General features: G+C 52.9%; 1 protein-coding gene across 9 annotated transcripts; it reads right to left on the minus strand.

The window, feature by feature from the left end:
• Nucleotides 1-1,920: 1,920 nt before the first annotated feature.
• ZNF500 (zinc finger protein 500) lies at nucleotides 1,921-18,933 on the minus strand. Of its 9 annotated transcripts, none has more exons than XM_072835628.1 (8): nucleotides 18,517-18,933; nucleotides 17,260-17,338; nucleotides 9,536-10,011; nucleotides 8,645-8,677; nucleotides 7,490-7,673; nucleotides 7,218-7,288; nucleotides 5,737-5,848; nucleotides 1,921-3,808 (listed from the first exon to the last, which is right to left on the minus strand). In XM_072835628.1, exons 3-8 carry the CDS (start codon nucleotides 9,935-9,937, stop codon nucleotides 3,123-3,125), a joined length of 1,488 nt encoding a protein of 495 aa, XP_072691729.1. In that variant the 5' UTR covers nucleotides 9,938-10,011; nucleotides 17,260-17,338; nucleotides 18,517-18,933; the 3' UTR covers nucleotides 1,921-3,122. The 9 variants fall into 9 exon arrangements, with proteins under 9 accessions (XP_072691729.1, XP_072691728.1, XP_072691730.1 ...); XM_072835627.1 differs by having other exon boundaries at nucleotides 18,438-18,933; XM_072835629.1 differs by lacking the exons at nucleotides 17,260-17,338; nucleotides 18,517-18,933 and adding an exon at nucleotides 10,605-10,759 and having other exon boundaries at nucleotides 5,737-5,845.
• Between the last annotated feature and the right edge of the window lie 1,077 nt (nucleotides 18,934-20,010).

The following is a 20,010-nucleotide window of genomic DNA, read 5'->3' on the forward strand; positions in this document are numbered from 1 at the left end:
GTCCCTGGATGCCTGCTGTTTCATGGGCTGAAATGAAACCACGCACGCTCCCCCCACACACACACACCCCAAATGGACTCTTTGATAAAGGGGTGAAGATTGTTGTTTTTTTTCTTTAACCAGGATACAAAGGCACACATCTGTTTTAGGGTCTTTCCAAACTATGGGTGGAGTTAACCTTTACATAGAGATAAGAGTACTGAGTGTCCTGATCCCAAACTGTCCCCACGGAACAGGGCAGCACCCACCTGGTGTATGACCTTCTTCCCGCTCCTTTGCGAGCATTATCCCCCACCGCCCCTCCATTTTCAGAGTCCTTTCTATTGTTCTCAGCCCTGCACCCCCAACAGACTGAAGCCCTGATCTGTGGCTACCTCTGTTCTCATTTCTGAGATTCTGCTTCTCAGCCTCCACCCTGCTCCACCCCACCTGCCCCATGGGAAGAACAGTCCACCTGTGACATGGGCTCAGTAGCTTGGCAAGGTCCTTGGCATCTGAGATGAAAGGCCTGAGTGAAGTAAGAAGTACAGTGTCACATTCAGGGAAGGCCCGCTCCCCACGGTGCAGAGGCCCCACCGATGATGCAGGGGGGCCACTCAGGCTCATATGCTGAATCTGTTGTTTTTGGAACTGCAAAGCCTGTGGATAGGATCCCGAAGGACAGGATCCATGTCAGGGTCAAATGCAGCTTTTCTCCTAAAGTGGCACATGATTAGGCAAATAGAAAAAAAGAAAAATTTTAAGTTGAGAAGTATCACACAGCTTTGCTCCTAGAAGCCTTTAATGTGCTGACATGCCCTGTCACATTCAGTTGGAATTACCACCTGCTGCGTGAGTGGAGGGTGGGCAAGGGTCTCTCTCCACCAAACTCCGCACCGGGGAAGGCAGGTTCTGCTCGGCCTCAGCCACAGGCAGCCAAAAGCAGGGCCACGGACCCCACTTGATGCGGCCATGGGAGCACCAGCGCCCACCCCCAACAATGAGGGGCCAGGTCCAAGACAGCTCCCACCAAGACAGCTCCCACCTGGCTGGGCCTACCTGCAGGGAAGGTGGCCAGGCTGTCCCCCAGGTTCCCGGTCTTGCCCATCTGTGAAAGCCCCTCACCCTCTGCTCTAGGGCATGTGCAGCACGGCTGGGGCTCAGGCGCTTGGCAAAGGCAGACTAAATGGGACCCACCACCCCCCATGCAGCCTGTCCAGAGCAATGGCCAGTTTTTTCCCTTTAAACCCATTTTCCCCATCTTTACTCCTTTTAATGCCAGGAAGTTCATTTAGGATAAAAACAGTGACAGAAAATAAACTTTTTGTTCCAAGTTCAAGTGGGTAAATGACCGTTAAAGGCAAGCCAAGATGGGGATCCCTGGGTGGCGCAGCGGTTTAGCACCTGCCTTTGGCCCAGGGCGCGATCCTGGAGACCCAGGATCGAATCCCACGTCAGGCTTCCGGTGCATGGAGCCTGCTTCTCCCTCTGCCTGTGTCTCTGCCTCTCTCTCTCTCTCACTGTGTGCCTATCATAAATAATAATATAAAAAAAAAAAAAAAAAAGGGCAAGCCAAGATGATGTGGGAGGCGTTCTGATCCGAGTTCAAAGCCAGTTCTGTCGCATGGACAAGGTGCTAGAAGCATTCAGGACCTTAGTCTCCCATTTATAGTAAGAGTCACAAAAGCCCTGTCCTAGGACTGGCTGAGAGAATATTCTGGAAGAGGCACTAATGGGCCCAGGTCCCAGGCCAGGAAGCGGGCAGCCAGCCACCTCCAGCACCAACCTGGACGTAACAGGCGAACCTGCAGACTCCCGGCTGCGTAGGGAAGGTGAGTGGTCAGCAACACCAGGTGTGCTCAAGGGCTCTGGAAGCTGGCCTAGGAGGTATGAACCATGCTTCAATTGAGTGGCCTCCTTCCCCAGAGAACACACAGGGCAGGAGGACTGACTTAGTTTATTAAGGGAACCGAGAACAGATCACGTATCCTGGAACCTGGGTTATGCAGGAAGGTAGAAAATATCTACAGTAATTGGGTGACAAACAGAACGGAGCACAGCACAAGGTCCCAGGCCAGCCCACCATGGGAAACTGCCACACTCCCTGCACGGAATACTAAAACCGAGTGGTTTCAGCAGCTGCCCCAAGACTCCAGTAATGATGAAATGGAACAAGGATTCTACACGGCTCCCCTCAGCTTCCCCGGAGAGAGTGGATGTGAACAGGTCAGAGGCCTGTCCGCAACAAAGTGGGGCAGCCAATGCTGCCTCTGTCCTGGCCACTTGAGGCTGGAACAAAGGCAAGCCTGGCCTCCTGCCCGGGGCAGATGGCAAGGCCAGTCGAATCCACAGGCTGCCTCATGGGCTGGGGGAGGTTGGAAGATGTGGTATCAGGGAAGCATTCCCACACCAGGCATCCACCCTTCAGAAGAGCCGTGGATCCACGGTGACCCCGCTCACCCCACTGCCCCCACAGGGGTACGGAAACAGCCCCTGCAGCCTATATACTGAAAGTGTGGCAAGGCTGGAGGGGAAGGTGGGAGGCCAGGGAAGCCTGGGGTGTGGAGCTGCAGATAGAAGCGGAGCCCTGGAGGCTTCTGTGAAATGGGCGGACAAGTGTCCCCAGCTTCATGTCCACCCACAATCTCAGAATAGGCCCTTGTTTGGAAATAGGCTCTTTGCAGCTGTAATTAAGATGAGGTCATTCTGGACTGGGGGCCCTAAACTGAACGACGGTGCCCTTATAAGCGATGAGGACACCAGAGCAGAGAAGAGGCAGAGATGGGGGTGATGCGGCCACAAACCAGGAACACGGGCAACACCCGAAGCCAGGAGGGAGGCATGGGATGGTCTCTCCTATCAGGGCCTCCAGAGGGAAGCAGCCCGGCCCACATCTTGAGTTCGGACTCTGGCCTCCTGAACTGAGAATCATCCCTGTGGTGAGCCACCCAGGCTGCGCGACCCAGGGCCACCTGCTCCACGTCTAGCCGCCACTGCCAAACCCAGTGCCCAGATTCTTCCCTCAGCGTGGGCACCTGAAACGTCCCACAGCTGCGGGCTGGACCCACACCAGGGGCTAGTGGGGTAGGTGTGAAATGCCTTCAGATTAGGGTTTTAGTTCCAAGACGGTAACTCCAGCAGCTTCATGAACTCTGACCTCGATATTCCAAAAGGGACCTCGGAAGCGGACAGCTCGACGAGTGGCGGCTGGACCTTGGCCCAGGGGCCTCCTGGAGCCGCGCCGTGGGGGGGCTCTGCTGGCCCGGCTGGTGCTCCGCACTGTGCGTCCTCTGGTGTTTGTGGAGGTCGGTGCCCCGGCGGAAGCCCCTGCCGCAGGCTGAGCACACGAAGGGCTTCTCACCCGCGTGTGTCCTCCGGTGCGCGCTGAAGTGGGAGCTGTTGCTGAAGCGCTTCCCACACTCGGCGCACGCGTACGGCCGCTCCCCGGTGTGCGTCCTGCGGTGGATGACCAGGCTGGAGCTCTGGCTGAAGCGCTTCCCGCACTCGGCGCATGCGTAGGGCTTCTCGCCCGTGTGGACTCTCTGGTGCGTGCTGAAGTTGGAGCGGTCACTGAAGCCCTTCCCGCACACCTGACACTTGTAAGGCCGCTCCCCGGTGTGTGTGCGCTGGTGCTTCGTTAAGTGGGACGTTTTACTAAAGCCTTTGCCACACTCGGGGCACGTGTAGGGCTTTTCAACTCTTCGGGGTCCTCCTCTCTCCAGAGGCTGCTCGGGCCTGGTCATGCCCCTGACTGGCTCTCGGTCCCGCTCCCTGCTCATTGACACATGCTTCCTGGAGTCCTCTCCATCCTCCGGAAGCAGCCCAAGCCCTGAGACAGAGAAAGCACAGTGCCTGAGGCCTTCACGGGGAGAGGGACACTTCTAATGAGAGAAGGCACAGGCTGTGCGGCCGCCCCATTGTAAAACATGAGAGCAAGCCTCAGAGCACTCAGCAGGGGAGCATCAGTCAGCCCTGAATGGAGATGAACGTGGACCATGGCCAGCAGCTTGTGAAGCCCTCACACCAGCAAGGTGGGTGCTGTGACTGCCCCATTACAAGAGGGGGAAACTGAGGCACGAGGACATTAAGGAGCTCACCCAGAGTCACTTGGCTAGTAAGTCACAGGCGGGCTCTGGAGTGTGGACTCATAAGCTCTAGGCCAGAGTTGCTCACTTGGGGGCAATGGTGGCTGTCAGAGGGCACGTGGCAATGTCTGAAGACATTTTAGTTATCACACGTGGGGAGAGGTGTTGCAACTGGCATCTAGAGGGTAATGCTGGTGAACATCCTAAGGCTCACAAGGTGGCATCATCACAGAATCACACGAGCTCCAATGTCAACAGTGTTTTGGCGTCCAACCAAACAATGGCACCACCACCAGGTAAGGGACCTCTGAGGAGGTTACCCATAGATCTGCTTAACATCTACAATCAGCTGACTGTAAATGAAGCAGATCGCCTTCCATGCTGTGGGTGGGCCTCGTCTAATCAGTTGAAAGCCTTAATAGCAGAACTGAGATTTCCCAGAGAGGGACAGAGGAAGACAAAGAATCCTAACCAGGCTTCATGCCTGGCACAGAGCCCAATACAGAGCTTGATCTCCCAACCCCGAGATCATGACATGAGTTGAAATCAAGAGTTGGAGGCTTAAGTGACTGAGCCACCTGGAAGCCACCCCCAGAGAAGAATTCTGCCCCAAGACTGCAACACAGAAATCCTGCCGGTCTCCAGGCAGCTGGCTTGCCCTGCAGAGAGCATACTCAGGACTGCAACAGCAACTCTCACTCGAATTTCTTCTAGCCTGTGGGCCTGTTCTACAGCTTTTAGGCTTCCCAGCCTCCACAATCCTGTGAGCCAATTCCTTAAAATAAATTATCTTAACTTACACGATTATTGGTTCTGTTTCTCTGAAGAAACTCAACTGATACAGAGAAACATCTTGGGCGCCTGGGGGTGCTCAGTGGGTTAAGTGTCTGTCTTCGGTTTGGGTCATGGTCTCAGGGCCTGGGATCCAGCCCCACACTGGGCTCCCTGCTCAGCAGAGTCTGCATCTCCCTATTCCCCTGCTCGTGCCCTTTCTCTAATAAATAAAATCTTAAAAAAAAAAAAAAAAAAAAAGGCCTCTCAATTCCTTCAGAACCCGTTTCAGGGGCTGAATGGGTATCTGGAGTGTGAAGATGAGCTGAGCAGAGGAGCAGAAAATAGTGCTGGGTGGGGGGAACTGGGGGTGGGGGGAAGGAGAGGCTGTGGATGGCCAAGGCCTTGCCGGAGCAGCTCTAACCATGGGGCCCTGGGCAGCACAGAGGCTACAGTGAAACTGGGCCAACCGTGTGGTCCACTCCCACCTGCCTGGGAGGAGGTGAGCGGTCATACCCTCCCCACTGTGGCTGGGTCAGTGGCAGGTCACCAGCAACCCTGGCTTTGCAGGCTACACTCAGCTGGCTGCTGAGCAGACTCTCCAGGCAGTGCCCCTGGCCCCCCCGAACCAACATGGGCACAGGCTGAGTTCCTATTTCAAGATGCTCCCCGTGACCACTGGGCCACTGCAGTCTGAGCGCTATGGAACTGGCTTTGTCAGTTGTGGGGAGACATGGAAGATATTGGGCCTTGGGTCCCTGAGGCCCACACCCCGCTGCTGGGAAATGTTGAGCCAGCCACAGCCAACCTTAGGAAGGAGCCACCCCCTCCCCCACCGCAAGACTGGTCCACGTCAGACATGCCATGGATGAGCAGGGGCCAGTGGCTTCCCGCACATTACCCCTCTTCTCCGGCAGCACGTCCCAGCTGCAGTCCCGCGGAGTCGGGTCCGGGCGTTGCCACTCCTCCTGGGACAGGTACGCTGCCATGTCCTCCAAGGTCACTGGCGCCTGCTGGAACGGCACCCACTCAGCCCCACGCCGCTGCCCCTTCACGTGGGCCAGCCTGGTGTGCTCGCCACCCCTCCCACCTGTATCACAATGGCAGGTCCTGCCTGCCACCCCCAACTCCTTCCTTCCATATGCTGTCCTCCATCCCTCCTCCTCAAGCTCTGCTCACAGAATGGCTCAGTCTTGCTTACTGGGAGGGAGGACACTGTCACTGCTGGGCCAGAAGGCAGTGTGGACAGATTCACTGTATGGAGCAGCTGGTTCCGCTGTGCGCTCAGCCACCAGGGCCCACGCTCCTCAGGGGCACGAGTCAGGCATGCCCTGCCTCAGCTCAAATCAGCCCTGGGACCCAAGTGGGGTGTCTTGGAAACTTCGGGATGCCTCTAGGTCAGTGGTTCCCAAATCTAGCACCAGACCGACCTGAAGAGTATATTATTATTATTTTTTTTAAATCTTTTATTTTTTTTTTAATTTTTATTTATTTATGATAGTTACAGAGAGAGAGAGAGGCAGAGACACAGGCAGAGGGAGAAGCAGGCTCCATGCACCGGGAGCCCGATGTGGGATTCGATCCCGGGTCTCCAGGATCGCGCCCTGGGCCAAAGGCAGGCGCCAAACCGCTGCGCCACCCAGGGATCCCTGAAGAGTATATTAAAACCCAAGCAAACAATGTCTAGAAGAAGCAAATCCACAGAGACAGAAAGGTTGCCAGAGACTGGGGAAGAGGGTTGGGGGGGGCTGCCAATGGGTATGGGGTGTCCTGGGAAGGATAACGTTTTGAGGACTATGACAATGGTTATAGAACTATAAATACACTAAATGCTATGCACTCTAAATGGCTGAACCGCCTGGTATGTGAATTAAAGCTCCATAAAGCTGTTATTTTTTTAAAGATGTTCGTTTTAGAAAGAGTGAGTGAGAGTGAACACGAGCAGGTGGAGGAGCAGAGGGGGAGAGAGAATCTCAGGCTCCCTGCAGAACGCACAGCCTAACGTGGGGCTCGATCTCACGACCCTGAGATCATGCCCTGAGCTGAAATCAAGACTGAGCCCCCCAGGTGCCCCGCAATAAAGCTGTTATTTAAACAAACAAGCAGAGGAGAGTCTGATTCCAGCCCAGGGCTGGGGGAAGAATCTATATTTTTACCTAAAGTCCCAAGAGTCTAGTGCCCAGCTGGGTTTGAAGCAACTGCCCCAGCTCACCCTTAAGCCCTCCAATCCTCCGGGACACACCTCATACCCAGATGGCATCCGAGAGAAGACTTTCGGAGGAGAAAGTCAGGGTAAAGGGGCCATTCCAGAGGGAGCCACTATATGAAAGCTGGACCCAGCACGGGACACACACACGCTGCAGACTGGGAACGCCCACTCACCCGGGACCAGGATGGAACAAAGGACGTGGCCGATGCTGTTGCCATCTCCTGATGCTGGGAGGCCGCTGGGCCTGGGGAGAGCAGAGAGTTGCCAGAGAAGGCCGCACGGCCCACCTGTGCACACAGCAGCAAAGGCCCAGAGGCGCAACTACTCCTCACCTCCGCTCAGCTTCCGGGCAGGAACCTGTCCTTCCCACATGTAGAGGTCCAGCCTCCTAGGACACCCTCCTCCCTCCAGCTCGTTTCTTTCACCTAGAGGGATAGCTACTCACCCCTCTTTGGCCAGAGCTGGGGGCCCCTCTTTGGTCTGTGGCCCCGCTGGGCTGGGGGCTGCTGGCTGGAGCATCCAGACCCTTCCTCCAGAGACAGGTCCCCTGGCCTGGCCTCCTCTTGGTGTTTCAAGCACTGTTCTCCTGTCCCGTGGGGCCGTACATCATCAGGGAGCACTTCCAGGCCCTGCATGCAGAGAGGAATCTGCCCACCAGCTCCCGGAAGGTTGGGAGAAAACCCACAGTGTTCCCAAACACTCTCGTCTCAAGCACCCCTGGCCATCCTCTTGTTCCCTGGCTCCGCCCAGCTGTACCTCACTCCCCACCAGTGCTTCCTCCCCCTGCTGCCCCCACGGCCCTCCACATGCCAGAGTCCTTGCTCCAGACATGGCAGGGGAAGGAATGTGAGCTGGGAAGAGCTCAGGCTCCCAAGCGAGACAAAGTGAGACTTGCTCTGTCCCTGAGTGAGTCTCCATGGTCTCTTTCCATCACACTACATTGGTGCCATTGTCACATTCACCCTTCCCTCCTTGGTGCTCCCAACAAACTCTGGGCCAGCACCACCCTGAATCGGGTCTCCTTTCGGAAGTTTGCGCTACTACATGTGCTGTGTGCGTGTGTGTGTGTGTGTTTTATGTGCTCTGTTTTTTGAAGTCACCTACCAGTGCTCTGAAACAATCTATATCCCAATTCCACAGAAGGTGAATAGGATGAACTTGAGCTCTGCAGCAGTACTTGGGACAAGAGACATCCCCAGGGAACTGTGAGACCAGCGTGAGGGACCCCTATGCTAGGCTCGACATTCCACACCTCTGAGAGGAGACAGTCCCCAGAGGTTACGAGGTGCACAGAGACAGAGTGAAGCCATGCTAAGAACACCAACGCCGGGGATTCCCTGGGTGGCTCAGTGGTTTAGCGTCTACCTTCGGCCCAGGGCGGGATCCCGGGGTCCTGGGATCGAGTCCCACGTCGGGCTCCCTGCATGGAGCCTGCTTTTCCCTCTGCCTGTTTGTCTGCCTCTCTCTGTCTCTCATGAATAAATAAATATTAAAAAAAACCAAAAACAAAAACAAGAACACCAAGGCTGGAGAGGCTGAGAAGGGATCCCGAGTTCTTACTGGCCACCATAACAGGGTTTGCTTCCTGCAATCAACTCACATGGTGATCAACTCTGGGAGGGATGTGTCTATCCTGAGGGACAAAAAGAAAAGCAGTGAGTAGCCAGTGGCACAACCACAGGGAGAAATGTCCCTGTCCCTGTCTGCTAAATATTTAATCAGCAAAAACTAATCTTATCTAAACAAGAGGAATTTATAAGACTTCCCACTCCTTGGAATGCAGCCGGTGTGACTTAGGAACTACATCTGACGTTTTGTTTAGTTGTTGTTTTATTTTAAAGATTTTATTTATTTATTCATGAGAGACATGAAGAGAGAGTCAGAGATACAGGCAGAGGGAGAAGCAGGCTCCATGCAGGGAGCCCAACGTGGGACTTGATCCCAGATCTCCAGGAACAGGCCCTGGGCTGAAGGCGGTGCTAAACTGCTGAGCCACCCAGGCTGCCCTCATTTTGTTTAGTTTTAACTTCAAAAATCACATGCGGCTGGTAGCGACCAGCATGGGTGGCACAGCTCTAGAGAGGCTGGGGACATGTGCGGGTTCTGACCAGGGCGTCCACCGGCCGCAGCTTTTTCTTCCCAGCGCTCCTCCTCATTCTGGCATCTCTTCAACCTCCAGGGCCCTGCCTGGGAAGATCTCCAGCCTTCCCCTACAGGCCCCCATGGAAACCTGTGTCTGAGCTATGCTGGGATGATTTAACGATCTAAATCACACAGCTCAGAGAGGGCTAGCGGGGCTGTGTGTGCTCAATCAACAGGCTTACACCCATTAGCCAAGGCTGAGAAACACTGCAGTTGCCTTTTTCAATTCACAGGGGCAGGCCGTAGCTCCAGAGCCCAAGGAATCTCCAAATGCAGACCTCAGGAACAGGGCCCTGAGGTCTTGGGGCCCCATTTCCTCACCTCAGGGCCAAATTGCCCCCCACCTCACCCGCTGCCTCTGTTTCCTGGGCTCCCGCTGCAGCCCTTCCACGAGGACCACGGCCTCCTCACCACTCTCCGGCTGCTGCTCCCGCACCCGGGCCTGGATCTCCCCGGGCAGCACCATCAAGAACTGCTCCAGCACCAGCAGCTCCAGGATCTGCTCCTTGGTGCGAAGCTCTGGCCGCAGCCAGCGGCAGCAGAGCTCCCACAGGCGGCTCAGGGCCTCCCGAGGCCCGGCCACCTCCTGGTAACAAAAGAGCCGGAAGAGCTGGCGGAAGGTCTCAGGGCTGGGGTCTTCCGACTCCTGGGAGGGCTCCTCTTCCCAGCAGAAATCCTCCTCCACCTTCACGATCAGGATGTCGTCTTGCTCCAGGGGCGGTGGAGGATGGAGACCGGGTGTGGCCGCCATTGTCCGGGGCAGGCCTTGCTTTCTTGTGCCTCAAGGGTCAAACTTGCGACACTGGAAATGATGTGTTCAGGACTCTGCGGAGAAACAATAAGCTGATCTGAGTGCAGTGTGACGCCCGATAAGCATCTACCCACAAGGCCCTGTCCTCGCCCCAGAGCCAACTCACCCTCATTGACAAAAAGAAAAGAGCTGAGCTAATTCAAAGCGTCCTGGCTGCTCACCCGCGGCTGATTCCCGGGCAAGTTGCTCAAAGTCCCGGGGCCTCGGTTCCTCATTCAAGGAGCAGAGAGAATGCTATCCCCACACACAGGCTGCTGAGGGCGCTAAACGGGGGTATCTGGAGGGGGTTTTGCTCATTGCCTGGAACGGGAGGGGCCCGAGCTCGAAGAACGCGGTTTTCAGGATCACGCTTGGCCCCTCTGGAGATGGGAGCCCCCTCTGCCCAGGGGGACGCGGACTGGATCGGCAAGCCCGCAAGGCCCGCCGGGCACCCCCGGGATGCTCAACTCCAGGGTCCAGGCTCCAGGGTCGGGGGTCCGGGGAGGGCCGGGACTTGAGGCCGGGCTGCGTCTCCCGGCTCCGTGCCCCGCTGGAGGGTGAGCGGCGGTCCAGGCCGGCGCGGGATGGAAGCTCGGGCCGGGACCCCGCGCCCCGCGCCCGCACTCACCGGCAGCGCGGCAGGCCAGGCGGAGACCAGGACCCCGGGCGCGGGGGCGCAGCGGAGAGGCGGCCCACGGCGCGGAACGGGGAGCCGCACAACGCACCACAGAGATGGGTCCTCGCGAGCCACGGGCTCTACTCGCTGTGGGCGGGCCCACCGGGGCACTGTGGGAAATGTAGTCCTCGCGCCATTGGCGGAGCTGGCTGTCGAGCGTGGGACTGAGTCTGGATAGGAGGGCCCACGCGATGCATTGTGGGCAAAGTAGTCCTTGAACCGCGTGGGCGGGCCCACGGGGGGCATTGTGGGTAAAGTAGTCCTTGCACCTGCAGGGAGCACGCTAGGGGTCCCGAGGCTCCGCAGGTGCTCGGCGGTTCTCCCCGCCTCTTTTCCGTCTGGCCTGGGAAAAGTACACGGTGGGAGGGGGCTTGTGGAATTTACGTTTCTATTTGCATGGTACTTTGTATGGACCAGGCTCTGTTTTAAGTACTTTGCGATAATTAACGGTTCATCTTTCAAACAACCGTAGGAGGGGATCCCTGGGTGGCTCAGCGGTTTGGCACCTGCCTTCGGTCCAGGCATGATCCTAGAGTCCCGGGATCGAGTCCCACATCGGGCTCCCTGCATGGAGCCTGCTTCTGTCTCTGCCTCTATGTGTCTATCATGAATAAATAAAATAATAAATAAATAAATAAATAAAACAACCCTAGGAGGTAGGTACTGTTAGTGATATTTTGTAGATGAAGAAAAGAGGCACACATTCGGTCAAGATTACACATAGACAGTAAGTGAAGAGCTGGGATGAGGTTGGAACCCAGGCATCCATCTGGTCCACCTCCTTAATTGTAGAGACTAGGAAATGAAGACCCAGAAAGTTACTTGCTTAGGGCATCTTGGGTGCCAATTTTTTTTTTTTTTTTTGGTACCAATCGGTTATTTCTTTTATTTGTTAATCTAATCAAAAATATTTATTGAGCTCTGCTTTGTACCAAGCAGGCACTGTGAACAGGCGGTGGCCTAGACAGATGGTCCCTGGTGTTCCAGCCTGGGGGACACTAAGCCCCTGGCCCTCTAAGCAGGTAAGGGGTCATGGTGAGGGTTAATTACCTGCCGAGCACATCCTGAGTGCTCCATTAACATCATCACTGATGTTAACATCATCACCAGGCGATTCCTGAGTCCTTCAGCTCTGGCATCCCCAGACCTAGCACCCTACCCTGTCTTCCCACTAGCTTTTCTTCCCATCCTACTCTCCATTCTCTTTCATGTTTCATTTCCCCCGCTACGTCCAACATCAGTGTTCATTGTGAACACATGGAGCAGAACAAGACACTGGGCTGCCTATGACTAATTTCTGGACACTGCCCCTCCCTGGGTGGGAGGCATCTGTAAGGGCAGATTTCAGGAGTGTCCCAGGTTACCACAGCCTTGTGGTGGAGCCTGAAGACAGGCAGGACCACCTATGCCTCAGTTTCTCCTTCAGCAGGGGGTTGCTAGACAGGAAGACGGGGATGGTAGAATGAACTAACACTGAAGTGTATATCTCTCCAGAGAACTGGTGCTTAAGTCCAAAACAAGAGGCCAGACACTCAGTTTGCTTTGGGAGGAGAATGTCCCCAGGGGGCACTTGGAACCAGTCACAGGCAGCATGTAGCAGGGGAGCAAGAAGATAGGACAAATAAAGTGAGAGAGGGAAAAAGTAAAGTTGAAGAGGCTTGTGGGGAATCTGAGGGAAAACCAGCCGGTTCTGTAGAATGGGACAATCATGCTTGCAGAATGTGCTGGGTTGTGTCTAGGGGAGCGGAAGAGGTGTGTGTGTGTGGGGGGGGACAGTGGCGTTTTCAAAGCCATGCCACACCTTCCCCTTTCTGACTGCCTCCTGGTTAGCTGTGAGGACCGGGCATCTTTCCTTAGAACCATATCTACAGAAGCTAGCGAGTCTGTAGTGACCAAGGTCTGGCTAACATAGCTGTGGCCCTCTCCTCTCTGGGCAATTTTCAGTGACTACAACCAACAGATTTAAGTTAGGATGAATTTCTGTTTTGCTCAGGATTTTGTGTTTGTTTAGGGTTTCAGTCTTTTTTAAAAAAAGATTTTATTTATTTGAGAGTGAGAGAGAGATAGAAAGCATGAGCAGGAAGAGAGGCAGAGAGGGAGGGAGAAGCAGGCTCCTCACTGAGCAGGGAGCCTGATGTGGGGCTGGATCCAAGGCCCCCAGGATTGTGACCTGAGCCAAAGGTGGATGCTTAACTGATTGAGCCACTCAGGTGCCCCTATGATTTTGGTTATAATTCTATTTTGGGGGGTACACAAACATGTAGTCCCTAACAAATGTAAATCAGGATCAATTTGGGCCTCCACATACACCCAAACCAATACAAATCCTGGTTCTGCCACTTATCAACTAGGTATGCCTTACCTTCCTCACCTGTAAACTGGGGATTGCCATAGTTCCAACTTCAGAGTTGAGGGACAGGATTAGATGAGATTATGGGGGGGGGTTTGTTTTTGTTTTTTTAGATTTTATTCATTTATTCATGAGAGGCACACAGAGAGAGAGAGGCAGAGAGCAGAGGGAGAAGCAGGCTCCATGCAGGGAGCCCGATGCGGGACTTGATCCCGGATCACACTCCAGGATCACACTCTGAGCCGAAGGCAGATGCTCAACCGCTGAGCCACGCAGGCGTCCCGAGATTATGTTTGTAAAGCACCTGTGACAATGTCCAATGCATAACAAATGCTCCTTAAGCATCAACTCTAGCTTCATGACTTGCAGCCACCCTGAGATGCAGTACATGGGTCTCAGTGAGTGGGGCTTGGATGCCTGATGCCGCAGAGTTCCTGTATGAGATCCATGGGTCCACCAGGGCCCATTGTGGGCATTGTGGGCATTGTTCACAGTCTGAATGAAAAGTATTTATAGTCATACACGCATACCACTATTTATATTTATACTTATAACTGTAACTTGGTTTCACGGTGTTTATGGAGTCTACAAAACAGTTTGAGTTAAATGGCAGCCTCATACAGAAGCTTGCAGCCTCATATAGAAGCTTGCAGCACACATGTACCCTTCTCTGAAGACAGGGGAAGATGGCTTCAGATGGTGACACAGTTCTATCACCACATACAAGGCGTTGATTCAGCTCACATTTGGTCTTATTATTTGTGATAGGGGAAAAGGTGTACAATCAAGCCCTCCAAAAATTGTCATCTTTGGTACCAATTTCTCAATGTCCAAATGACTGAGAAATACAAGCTCAATATACAGGATGCCTGGGTGGCTCAGTGTTTGGGCATCTGCCTTTGGCTCAGGGCATGATCCCGGATTCCTGGGATCAAGTCCCACGTCAGGCTCCTTGCATAGAGCCTGCTTCTCCTCCCTCTGCCTGTGTCTCTGCCTCTCTTTCTGTGTCTTTCATGAATAAATAAAATCTTAAAAAGAAAATAAAATAAAGGGCAGCCCGGGTGGCTCATCGGTTTAGCGCCACCTTCAGCCCAGGGCCTGATCCTGGAGACCTGGGATCAAGTCCCACATCGGGCTCCCTAAGTGGAGCCTGCTTCTCCCTCTGCCTGTGTCTCTGCCTCTCTCTCTCTCCTCTCTGTGTATTCTCATGAATAAATACATAAAATCTTTTAAAAATAAAATAAAGAAAAAAATAAAAGCTCAATATACAAATCAAATAGTTTAGGTAATTTGACTAAATTATCTATGAGAATCATCAGAGCTACCATGCCCCAAAACTGATATATAATGGGTATTTTATTAAAATTTTTTTGTTTTTTTGTTTTTTTGAGAGAGAGAGAGAGAGAGAGAGGGAGACAATCCTGAAGCAGACTGCCTGATGAGCACAGAGCCCAAGCCTGAGGCCTAAGGCTTGATCCCAGGACCCTGAGATCATGATCTGAGCCAAAAACCAAGAGCCACCCTGGTACCCCTATGCTTTTTCTAAGACTTCCATGAGCTGATAATAAAAGCTAATGTTTTTTAAGCACTTCCTAAGTCCATGGGATTTTTCTTTTTCTTTTTTTTGCTGTGCTACCTACATCTTCACAATGACTCTCCCATATAGATATCATTATGACCCAAGTTTTCGTTAAGTAAACTGAGGCTCAGAAATGTACACAGCCCTCCCCGAGGCCACACAGCTAGGAAAGTGGAAAAGCCAAGTCAAACGCAGGCAGGTTCATTGCAGAGCCTGCTGCCCCAACCACTCTCCTGAACACCAGCCAGGTAATCAGAGCCTTGCCTTAGAACAAACATCTCAAATATTTCTAGAATGACTCTGGTCCTGCCTCAAGGTGGCCACTTGGGGCCATAATACCATCTCTGACTTTCTAAACACAGTGGGCAGATCTGCTTGGTTCATAGTTGTTGCTCAGTAAATATTTGCTGAATGACTGAATAAAGGGGTGGGAGCAATCTGTCCTTCAGACACTGACCTCTACTGCCCAGCCCTATACAAACTTGATTCATAAACATAATGGTGGTATAAATGGAGATGGACAGTACCTATGTCCCAAAGGATTCTTACTAGGATTAAATGATCTAGTATATTAAAACACTTCACTCTAGGGTGAAACCTAAGAACAGTTAGTAAACATTAGTGTTGTTACAATTTTCACTAACACAAAGAATAATGAACAAAGAGTGCTTGCTGTGAATGCTGGGAAATCTCTCCTTGGAGTTGGCCTGTGTTTTGGTTCCATTATTAAATTTGAGACAGAGGAGATGAACCGGGAGGCAGGAGACAGCCATTGTTTACACCCTCAACCACCCAGCATTTGAAACTTTGTCTTATCTCTACAGCCAGCAGGCCTTTAAATGAAAGGCAAAGTAGGGATCCCTGGGTGGCGCAGCGGTTTGGCGCCTGCCTTTGGCCCAGGGCGTGATCCTGGAGACCCGGGATCGAATCCCATGTCGGGCTCCCGGTGCATGGAGCCTGCTTCTCCATCTGCCTGTGTCTCTGCCTCTCTCTCTCTCTGTGACTATCACAAATAAATAAAAATTTAAAAAAAAAAAAAAAAAAAAAGAAAGGCAAAGTAAGAACAGCCTTGCAAAAAATCATGACCATCCCTCCGAGAAGAGCTGCCTCCAGGATAAAGGAGGCTGGAGTGTGGGGGATGTAAGGGAATTCAAGGACCACCAGGCATGCTTGGAAATCCTTACTCCTAGGGATGACAGCTGCTAAACTCTCCTGCTTGTCGTCTGCCCAGGCATCACTCAGAATGGGGTGAAGATTCACACACTCCTTTTGGGGAACAGTGTCTTCGTCTGCTCAGGCTGCTGTAACAGCACACCACAGACTGGGAGCCTTAGACCACCCGTATTTCTTATAGTTCTGAAGGCTGGAAGTCCACGATCAAGGCATTAGTGGATTCAGTTCCTCATGGGAGCTCTCTTCCAGCCTGCAGACTGCTACCTTCTCACAGTGTCCTCACAAGGTAGAGAGTGATCCCTCTTAATAAGGTTTCTCTTTTGAGTAAGGCCGCAATCCTATCAGGTCAGGGTGCCATTCGTATCATTTCATTTAACCTTAATTACCACCTACCGACCCTCTCTCCAAATATAGTCACATTGGGGTTAGGGCTTCAACCTATATTTTGGGGAGATACAATTCAGTCCAGAGAACACAGCCAGACCCCTAAACACTGCCAGTCCTTGGAATGACACATGATTCTCCTTGGTCCTTAGACCATCACCCGCTGCAGACTAGAGCCAGGGAGGGAGGCAAGACTGGCCTTTCAACAGTTTGCATACCTAACATTCTGGAATATTCATGCTATCCACAAAGACACTTGTTCTCTCCTATTTTTATTAAAATAAGTGTCCCTCATCTTTTGTACTGTCATGTAGGAAAGTGACGCGAGTATGGAGATTTTCTCCCTACTACAAGAAACAGCAATGCTGGCACAACGGCAGTTGCTGATGGAAGCTGGGGTCAGGGACATGGGGAGTAGAGGGGAACGTGAGCCCCATGCTGCCAACCAGATGTCTGACTGAAGACATCTGATAGCTGGATGTTCAAATGAAAACTCCTTTAATTTTTTTTTTTTTAAACTCCTTTAATTTTGAATGTAAACTCAAGTTGGTTTTAAATCCTGTGTGAGAGGGACGCTTAGCGGTTGAGTGTCTGCCTTTGGATCAGGGCATGATCCCCAGGTCCTAGAATCGAGTCCTGTAAAGGCTCCTTTTGGGACCCTGCTTCTCCCTCTGCCTATGTCTCTGTGTCTTGCATGAATGAATAAATAAAATCTTTAAAAAAAAAATGAGTAAGTAAATCTTGTGAGATAAAAAAAAAATACATCAATACGTTTCTGGGCTATGTCTGGCACCCACAAACAAATAAAATTACACAGGTAGTGAATAATATTATGAAGAAACATGCAGTAGGAGGAGGGGAGAGAGTGATACAGTTCTTTTCGGTGGAGAGTATTTACAAAAAGACCATTAGTTCATAGGTGTCTGGGTGGCTCAGTTGGTTGAGCATCTGACTCTCGATTTTGGTTTGAGTCATGATCTCATGGATTGTGGGATCAAACCCCACACCTGGCTCCACACTCAGCAAGGGGTCTGCTTGAGATTCTTTCCCATTGCCCCTCCCCTCATTCTCTCTAAAAAAAAGTAGATGAAAAAAAAAAAAAAAAAAGATCAGTAGTTCACCTGGGCCATAATGGAAGCCAGAATCTCCTTAGCTTCAATGCTCTTCAATGGCTTTCTCCAAAAGGGCAGGAGGCCAAAGCTAAGGGAAGAGAGAGGTAGAATGTCAGCTTCCTTCAAAAATCTATTTAGCCCTACCGAGGACTGAAGCCAACCATGCAGAGAGGCAGCCTGTGTGAGAGAGAGACAGAGTCAGACACAGAGAGTGAGAAAGGTACAGCTGGGGGATGCACTTCTTTCTCAGCCACTGTTCAGGAGAAAGTTCCTCATGCCACTTGCCAAACAATGGCATGGCAGGCTTTATCCAACCAGAGATAGGTGCCAGGAACACTACAAGGGGGTGTGCGTGATGACAGAGAGATACCAGGCGCCTGCCTTTGGCCCAGGGCGCGATCCTGGAGACCCGGGATCGAATCCCACATCGGGCTTCCGGTGCATGGAGCCTGCTTCTCCCTCTGCCTCTCTCTCTTTCTCTCTGTGACTATCATAAATAAATAAAAATTTAAAAAAAATATTAAAACTGGGCAAACCAGAAGTGAATACAGAAGTCTAAAAGTCAAGGCCTCCTTGAGAAGAGTTCAGAGGAGCCGAAGTAGAGTTTGGTCAAGGAATCTTTGCCACGACCTCCAGGGCAAATGCCACTCTCTGACAGACAAGAGGACGTGGAGCCTGCTTCTCCCTCTGCCTGCGTCTCTGCCTCTCTCTCTCTGTGCCTCTCATGAATAAATAAAATCTTTAAAAATTTAAATTAAATTAAAATTAAAAAAAGGAAGACTGCTTTCCAGAAGCAGGAAGTGCCCTTTGGGGTTCTCATCTTCTAAAGGCAGAAGCTGTTCCAGGGATGCCAAGACTGCCTCCGTCCACCTTCCAGGTCAATGCAGAGCCCCAAGGTTGTCCTGCCTCTTTCTTTTTTCCCTTCCTTCTTTCTAGACTTTACTCATTAGAGAGCGCGTGCACCAGTAGGGTGAGGGGCAGAGGGAGAGGTGGACTCCCGGCTGAGCAGGGCGCGCTATGCCCACTCCCTCCTGGGACTCCAGGGTCATGACCCACCGTGCCACCCGGGCGCCCTCCCACTCCGGCGTCATGACCCCTGTGCCACCCGGGCGCCCTCCCAGGACTCCAGGGTCATGACCCACCGTGCCACCCGGGCGCCCTCCCAGGACTCCAGGGTCATGACCCACCGTGCCACCCGGGAGCCCCGCGGGCTTCTTTCTGTCATAATGACATCGGCCACCGATGCCTGAGCACCTGGAAACGTACGTTTGCTCTGTTCTTAATTTAGTAACAATAGGGCCAGCGTGGTGTCTCCAGGTGACCCCCCGAAGCCCCCAGAGTGAAGTACTGAACCCGAGGGTCACGCAGACCGGAAGCGGAAGTCGACGACAGATAGGGGACTGGAACCTGCGTCTTTGACTTCAGAGCCCCCCAAGCCCCAGGCGAAAGGCCCGAATAATACCCCAGGCAGCCTAAAGTCGGCCTCGGAGGCCACACCGGACGCTCTCTCCTCGTCCTCCGGGGCCGAACACCGGCCTGGGGCGCGCCCCGGGAGGCCAGCAAGGGGCCTCAGGTTAGAGTCCCGCCTCTGCCCCGGCGGCCGCGACGCCCACCGCACACAGCCAGCGCCGACTAAGCAAGCTCGGCACCCAGCGTCCCTCCACGCAAACGCCCCCCGGGTCCCCCGCCGCTCCTCCCGCGGTCCCCACGCGTCTTTCCCCCAAGCCTCGCGCGAAGCTCGTGCCTGCCGGAAGCGGAAGTCGCAGGAGCCGGAAAGCGGACCGGACTACATTTCCCAGAGTGCCCCGCACCGCGCCGAGCCCGCGGAAACCTGGGTGCCCCTGGGGTGCTCTGGGGTGCTGCCTTTCCTTGGGGGGGTGTCTTCGTGGGAGACGGCTCAGCGAGAGCCTTGGAGGGTGGAGTGTCCAGGTTCCTGAGGCCTAGCTAGTGCCTCGTGACCAGTGAGCCTCAGTTTCCACATCTGTGAATGGGGACGTTAGCCGTTCGAGGCTGTAACGCGTTCACAACCGTTCATATATATTTTCCAAAGCCTCTTGAGTCCTCCCACCTGCCGGGCGCAGGGGTTACCGAAACGGTCAGGAGACGCTTGTTTTCATGAAATTCAAATTCCACCAAGAGAGGCTGCCTTGATCTTCATGACCAGCATGGTGATCTTTTTAAGAAAGATTTTATTTATTTATTTATTTATTTATTTATTTATTTATTTATTTATTTATTTACTTACTTATTTACTTATTTACTTATTTATCTATTTGATTTGTTTATTTAATTTATTTATTTTATTTATTTAACGGAGAGAAAGCACAAGCAGGGTGAGCGGCAGCCAATGGGAGAGGGGGGAAGCAGGTTCCCCATGGAGCAGGGAACCTGACGGTGGGGCTGGATCCTGGGATCGAGGGATCCATCCTGGGGTCATGACCTGAGCGGAAGGCAGATACGGAATGAGCCACTCAGACGCCCTGAACTGTGTTTGAATGTGCTTTTTAAACAATATCATCAGCGGGCTCCCTGCATGGAGCCTGCTTCTCCCTCTGCCTGTGTCTCTGCTCCTCTCTCTGTGTCTCTCATGAATAAAGAAATAAATAATGTTTAAATGGGGGGTAGGGGCAGGACCCTCGCTTGCTGAGCCTGGAAAATCCCATGAGGTGTCAGATGAGGGAGGCCTCAGCCCTCACCCAGCTGGTGGCCGTATCTGGGTACATAATTAAGCGTCTGCACTGACCGTGATTTGGGCACAAA

The sequence above is a fragment of the Canis lupus genome, chromosome 8 (assembly GCF_048164855.1).
Source record: "Canis lupus baileyi chromosome 8, mCanLup2.hap1, whole genome shotgun sequence".
NCBI classification, from domain to species: domain Eukaryota; kingdom Metazoa; phylum Chordata; class Mammalia; order Carnivora; family Canidae; genus Canis; species Canis lupus.

Bases quoted from the DNA above. Each gene is read 5' to 3' on its own strand.
- ZNF500 (XM_072835628.1), bottom strand. From the start codon at position 9,937: ATGGCGGCCACACCCGGTCTCCATCCTCCACCGCCCCTGGAGCAAGAC. The intron at 8,678-9,535 runs GTGAGGTGGGGG...TTTGTCCCTCAG, and splicing joins CCAGGAAACAGAGGCAGCGG to GATAGACACATCCCTCCCAG. The intron at 3,809-5,736 runs GTAATGTGCGGG...TCTCTGTCTCAG, and splicing joins CGTGCTGCCGGAGAAGAGGG to GGCTTGGGCTGCTTCCGGAG.